Source organism: Oncorhynchus clarkii, unplaced genomic scaffold (assembly GCF_045791955.1).
Source record: "Oncorhynchus clarkii lewisi isolate Uvic-CL-2024 unplaced genomic scaffold, UVic_Ocla_1.0 unplaced_contig_6397_pilon_pilon, whole genome shotgun sequence".
NCBI lineage: Eukaryota > Metazoa > Chordata > Actinopteri > Salmoniformes > Salmonidae > Oncorhynchus > Oncorhynchus clarkii.
In genome coordinates this window covers 15,001-22,500 of record NW_027258152.1, presented here as the reverse complement: position 1 = coordinate 22,500, position 7,500 = coordinate 15,001, and the positions used below count along the sequence as shown (strand labels likewise).

Sequence of the window (7,500 nt, the reverse complement as noted above, 5' to 3'; positions counted from 1 at the left end):
TAACTGGTTATTATAGAACACACCATCCAATGGGCAAGGTGATAGGACTAATCTAACTGGTTATTATAGAACACACCATCCAATGGGACAAGGTGATAGGACTAATCTAACTGGTTGTCATAGAACACACCATCCAATGGGACAAGGTGATAGGACTAATCTAACTGGTTGTCATAGAACACACCATCCAATGGGACAAGGTGATAGGACTAATCTAACTGGTTATTATAGAACACACCATCCAATGGGAAAGGGACAAGGTGATAGGACTAATCTAACTGGTTATTATAGAACACACCATCCAATGGGCCAAGGTGATAGGACTAATCTAACTGGTTATTATAGAACACACCATCCAATGGGACAAGGTGATAGGACTAATCTAACTGGTTATTATAGAACACACCATCCAATGGGACAAGGTGATAGGACTAATCTAACTGGTTATTATAGAACACACCATCCAATGGGACAAGGTGATAGGACTAATCTAACTGGTTATTATAGAACACACCATCCAATGGGACAAGGTGATAGGACTAATCTAACTGGTTATTATAGAACACACCATCCAATGGGACAAGGTGATAGGACTAATCTAACTGGTTATTATAGAACACACCATCCAATGGGACAAGGTGATAGGACTAATCTAACTGGTTGTTATAGAACACACCATCCAATGGGACAAGGTGATAGGACTAATCTAACTGGTTGTTATAGAACACACCATCCAATGGGCACGGGACAAGGTGATAGGACTAATCTAACTGGTTATTATAGAACACACCATCCAATGGGACAAGGTGATAGGACTAATCTAACTGGTTATTATAGAACACACCATCCAATGGGACAAGGTGATAGGACTAATCTAACTGGTTGTTATAGAACACACCATCCAATGGGACAAGGTGATAGGACTAATCTAACTGGTTATTATAGAACACACCATCCAATGGGACAAGGGACAAGGTGATAGGACTAATCTAACTGGTTATTATAGAACACACCATCCAATGGGCCAAGGGACAAGGTGATAGGACTAATCTAACTGGTTATTATAGAACACACCATCCAATGGGACAAGGGACAAGGTGATAGGACTAATCTAACTGGTTATTATAGAACACACCATCCAATGGGACAAGGTGATAGGACTAATCTAACTGGTTATTATAGAACACACCATCCAATGGGACAAGGTGATAGGACTAATCTAACTGGTTATTATAGAACACACCATCCAATGGGACAAGGGACAAGGTGATAGGACTAATCTAACTGGTTATTATAGAACACACCATCCAATGGGAAAGGGACAAGGTGATAGGACTAATCTAACTGGTTATTATAGAACACACCATCCAATGGGCCAAGGTGATAGGACTAATCTAACTGGTTATTATAGAACACACCATCCAATGGGACAAGGTGATAGGACTAATCTAACTGGTTATTATAGAACACACCATCCAATGGGACAAGGTGATAGGACTAATCTAACTGGTTATTATAGAACACACCATCCAATGGGACAAGGTGATAGGACTAATCTAACTGGTTATTATAGAACACACCATCCAATGGGACAAGGTGATAGGACTAATCTAACTGGTTATTATAGAACACACCATCCAATGGGACAAGGTGATAGGACTAATCTAACTGGTTATTATAGAACACACCATCCAATGGGACAAGGTGATAGGACTAATCTAACTGGTTGTTATAGAACACACCATCCAATGGGACAAGGTGATAGGACTAATCTAACTGGTTGTTATAGAACACACCATCCAATGGGCACGGGACAAGGTGATAGGACTAATCTAACTGGTTATTATAGAACACACCATCCAATGGGACAAGGTGATAGGACTAATCTAACTGGTTATTATAGAACACACCATCCAATGGGACAAGGTGATAGGACTAATCTAACTGGTTGTTATAGAACACACCATCCAATGGGACAAGGTGATAGGACTAATCTAACTGGTTATTATAGAACACACCATCCAATGGGACAAGGGACAAGGTGATAGGACTAATCTAACTGGTTATTATAGAACACACCATCCAATGGGCCAAGGGACAAGGTGATAGGACTAATCTAACTGGTTATTATAGAACACACCATCCAATGGGACAAGGGACAAGGTGATAGGACTAATCTAACTGGTTATTATAGAACACACCATCCAATGGGACAAGGTGATAGGACTAATCTAACTGGTTATTATAGAACACACCATCCAATGGGACAAGGTGATAGGACTAATCTAACTGGTTATTATAGAACACACCATCCAATGGGACAAGGGACAAGGTGATAGGACTAATCTAACTGGTTATTATAGAACACACCATCCAATGGGACAAGGTGACAGGACTAATCTAACTGGTTATTATAGAACACGCCATCCAATGGGACAAGGTGATAGGACTAATCTAACTGGTTGTTATAGAACACACCATCCAATGGGACAAGGTGATAGGACTAATCTAACTGGTTGTTATAGAACACACCATCCAATGGGACAAGGTGATAGGACTAATCTAACTGGTTATTATAGAACACACCATCCAATGGGACAAGGTGATAGGACTAATCTAACTGGTTGTTATAGAACACACCATCCAATGGGACAAGGTGACAGGACTAATCTAACTGGTTGTTATAGAACACACCATCCAATGGGCACGGGACAAGGTGATAGGACTAATCTAACTGGTTATTATAGAACACACCATCCAATGGGACAAGGTGACAGGACTAATCTAACTGGTTGTTATAGAACACACCATCCAATGGGACAAGGTGATAGGACTAATCTAACTATGTTCCATTCTAATATGGAGGGTTGTAGAATATGTTGAGGACAACACCCTGAACACAGCTTCTACCCCCGAGCCATAAGACTGCTGAACAATTATTTAAATGGCCACCCGGACTATTTACACACGTTTGTACTCTGCTGCTACTCGCTGTTTATTCTCTATGCATAGTCACTTTACCCCCTACCTACATGTACAAATTACCTCGACTAAATTGTACCCCCGCACACTGATTCGGTACCGGTGCCCCCTGTATACAGACTCAATATTATTATTATTCAGTGTTACTTTTTATTAGATTTTTTACTTTAGTTGATTTAGTAAATATGTGATATGAAACATGATAACCTGTTGTATTTGGCGCACGTGACAAATAACATTTGATTTGATTTTGATTTGTTCTCTCTCTCTCCCTTTCCGTCTCTCTCACTCTCTCTCTCTTTCTGTCTCTCTCTCTTTCTCTCCTCTCTCTTTCTCTCCTCTCTCCCTTTCTGTAATTCTCTCTCTCTCTCTCTCACTCCACTCTCTCACTCCACTCTCTCCCTCTGTCTCTCTGTCTGTAGTTTGAGAGTGCGTTTGCCCACAAGCCCACCATCTATAATATGTTTTGGCAGACCCACTCCTCTGCAGAAGCCGTGCTACAGGTAGGAACAGCTTCTTCTCATGACTCGGGTTGCAAAGTTCCCATAACTTTCCCTAAATGATCAGCTTTTTCCAGAAATCCTGGTAAATTAACACTGAGGTGTGGGACAGACAGTAACAGACAGTAAATTAACACTGAGGTGTGGGACAGACAGTAACAGACAGTATATTAACACTGAGGTGTGGGACAGACAGTAACAGACAGTAAATTAACACTGAGGTGTGGGACAGACAGTAACAGACAGTATATTAACACTGAGGTGTGGGACAGACAGTAACAGACAGTAAATTAACACTGAGGTGTGGGACAGACAGTAACAGACAGTAAATTAACACTGAGGTGTGGGACAGACAGTAACAGACAGTAAATTAACACTGAGGTGTGGGACAGACAGTAACAGACAGTAAATTAACACTGAGGTGTGGGACAGACAGTAACAGACAGTATATTAACACTGAGGTGAGGGACAGACAGTAAATTAACACTGAGGGCCATTTGTTCATTATTATAGGGAAGAAAATGTGTTTTATGTGTGTGTGTGTGTGTGTGTGTGTGTGTAGAGGATGCAGCAGAGGGAGACTCTGGAGGGGGCGTTCCAGGTAGTCAAGCTGCTGAGTCGACGGCCCAGCCAATGGGAACACTGTATCATCCTGGCACGCCTCAAATTCGACAAGTACTTCAAGAGAAAGGTAACGTTGCCCCCCCCCTCCCCCCCCCACACACACACACTGACAGCAGACACACAGAGAGACAAACACACACACACACACACACACACACACACACACACACACACACTGACAGCAGACACACAGAGAGACACACACACACACACACACTGACAGCAGACACACAAAGAGACACACACACCATAGCCTTGTTTCCGTGTGTGTGTGTGTGTGTGTGCGCGTGTGTGTGTGTGTGTGTGTGTGTGTGTGTGTGTGTGTGTGTGTTCTCATATAGGCTCTACAGCTGCTGCACTCCTTTCCCCTGGACACTCGGTTAAAAGACGGTAGTGAGTATCTCTCTCTCTCTGTTGATCTTTTAGCATCTTTATGTCTATAGATAACCTGTCGCCGTCAATCCACACCCAAAACAAAGAGCTTTTAGCACCTTTATGTCTATAGATAACCTGTCGCCGTCAATCCACACCCAAAACAAAGAGCTTTTAGCACCTTTATGTCTATAGATGACCTGTTGCCTTCAATCCACACACACAACAAAGAGCTTTTAGTATCTTTATGTCTATAGATAACCTGTTGCCGTCAATCCACACACACAACAAAGAGCTTTTAGTATCTTTATGTCTATAGATAACCTGTTGCCGTCAATCCACACACACAACAAAGAGCTTTTAATATCTTTATGTCTATAGATGACCTGTTGCCATGATATTGTCCTGTCTTCTCATCTCTGTCCTTGTTCTGCAGGTTTATTCTGGCAGTCACCTAAACGACCCCCGTCTCCCATAGAGTTTGACCTGAAGGACTCACTGTGAGTAGACCAACGATACTAGCTATACTGCTAGCTATACTAGCTATACTGCTAGCTATACTAGCTATACTGCTAGCTATACTGCTACCTATACTGCTAGCTTTACTAGCTATACTACTAGCTATTCTGCTAGCTATACTAGCTATGATGCTAGCTATACTAATTATTCTAGCTATACTAGCTATGCTGCTAGCTATACTAGCTATACTGCTAGCTAAACTAGCTATGATGCTAGATATCCTAGCTATCCTAGCTATACTGCTAGCGCTGCTAGCTATACTAGCTATGCTGCTAGCTATACTAGCTATGCTGCTAGCTATACTGCTAGCTATACTAGCTTTACTAGCTATACTGCTAGCTATGCTGCTAGCTATCCTAGCTATACTGCTAGCTATACTGCTAGCTATGCTGCTAGCTATACTGCTATCCTAGCTATACTGCTAGCTATGCTGCTAGCTATACTGCTAGCTATGCTGCTAGCTATACTGCTAGCTATACTGCTAGCTATACTGCTAGCTATGCTGCTAGCTATACTGCTATCCTAGCTATACTGCTAGCTATGCTGCTAGCTATCCTAGCTATACTGCTAGCTATACTGCTAGCTATGATTTTTACCATGTCAGCTCTGGGATTCGTTCCAGCAACCTTTCGGTTACTGGTCCAACGCTCTAACCACTAGGCTACCTGCCTCCTCTAACCACTAGACTACCTGCCTCCTCTAACCACTAGACTACCTGCCGCCCAGAGAACCATCTAATGAGTGAACATGTAATTTATCTGAAACGTTCTGAGGAGAGTTTGAAAATAACATGAATTTAGTTTTGCCCCAGGTTAAGCATCAGTTTAACATTCTCTCTAGATTTACCTGTTGGTGACCCCTGCTCTACAGCTCTCTCTAGATTGACCTGTTGGTGACCCCTGACCTGTTGGTGACCCCTGCTCTACAGCCCTCTCTAGATTGACCTGTTGGTGACCCCTGACCTGTTGGTGACCCCTGCTCTACAGCCCTCTCTAGATTGACCTGTTGGTGACCCCTGACCTGTTGGTGACGCCTGCTCTACAGCCCTCTCTAGATTGACCTGTTGGTGACCCCTGACCTGTTGGTGACCCCTGACCTGTTGGTGACCCCTGCTCTACAGCCCTCTCTAGATTGACCTGTTGGTGACCCCTGACCTGTTGGTGACCCCTGCTCTACACCTCTCTCTAGGTTGACCTGTTGGTGACCCCTGACCTGTTGGTGACCCCTGACCTGTTGGTGACCCCTGCTCTATAGCCCTCTCTAGATTGACCTGTTGGTGACCCCTGCTCTACCTCTCTCTCTAGATTGACCTGTTGGTGACCCCTGCTCTACACCTCTCTCTAGATTGACCTGTTGGTGACCCCTGCTCTATAGCCCACTCTAGATTGACCTGTTGGCGACCCCTGCTCTACACCTCTCTCTAGATTGACCTGTTGGTGACCCCTGACCTGTTGGTGACTTCCCATTTTCTCCTCCTTCTTTTCGTTATTTCTAACTCTCATTTCCCTCTGTTTCCCATCAGGCACTTCAGTTTTGTCGTGAGCGCAGCTCGGCTTTATGCTGAAATCTACAACATCCCCTACTCAGAGAAGGTACACACACACACACACACACACACACACGTTCTCTCTATATCTCTATATATATCTTTGACTATCTCTCCATTTCACCATCTCTATCTCTCTATTTCACTGTCTCACTACCTCTTTCACTATCTCTCTATTTCACTATCTCTCTATATCACTCTCCATTTCACCATCTCTCTATTTCACTGTCTCACTACCTCTTTCACTATCTCTCTATTTCACTATCTCTCTATATCACTCTCCATTTCACCATCTCTCTATTTCACTGTCTCACTACCTCTTTCACTATCTCTCTATTTCACTATCTCTCTATATCACTCTCCATTTCACCATCTCTCTATTTCACTGTCTCACTACCTCTTTCACTATCTCTCTATTTCACTATCTCTCTATATCACTCTCCATTTCACCATCTCTCTATTTCACTGTCTCACTACCTCTTTCACTATCTCTCTATTTCACTATCACTCTATATCACTCTCCATTTCACCATCTCTCTATTTCACTGTCTCACTACCGCTTTCACTATCTCTCTATTTCACTATCTCTCTATATCACTCTCTATTTCAATATCTCTCAATATCACTCTCTCCTTCACTATCTCTCTATTTCATTATCTCTCTATTTCACCATCTCTCTCTTTCAATATCTCTCTATTTCAATATCTCTCTCTTTCACTATCTCTCTATCACTCCCTATTTCACTATCTCACTACCTTTCTATCTCTCCTCTGTATAGAGTATGAATCAGTTACTAGAAGGGCTGGGTATTACCAGAGACCATACCATATTATCACCATACCATATTACCACCATACCATATTATCACCATACCATATTATCACCATACCATATTACCACCATACTGAGAGGCCTCACCATACCATATTATCACCACACCATATTATCACCATACCA

The 7,500-nt window shown here is 42.6% G+C and overlaps 1 protein-coding gene across 1 annotated transcript in view; it reads left to right on the top strand.

Annotated features, from left to right (window-relative positions):
- Positions 1-7,500, top strand: part of LOC139395869 (ubiquitin-like modifier-activating enzyme 6) — a 39,592-nt gene that overhangs the window by 20,781 nt on the left and 11,311 nt on the right. Inside the window, exons 22-26 of the mRNA XM_071143180.1 lie at positions 3,405-3,485; positions 4,045-4,173; positions 4,448-4,499; positions 4,915-4,978; positions 6,520-6,589. Of these exons, the coding sequence (XP_070999281.1) occupies positions 3,405-3,485; positions 4,045-4,173; positions 4,448-4,499; positions 4,915-4,978; positions 6,520-6,589 (396 nt within the window). The remainder of the gene's footprint in view (positions 1-3,404; positions 3,486-4,044; positions 4,174-4,447; positions 4,500-4,914; positions 4,979-6,519; positions 6,590-7,500) is intronic.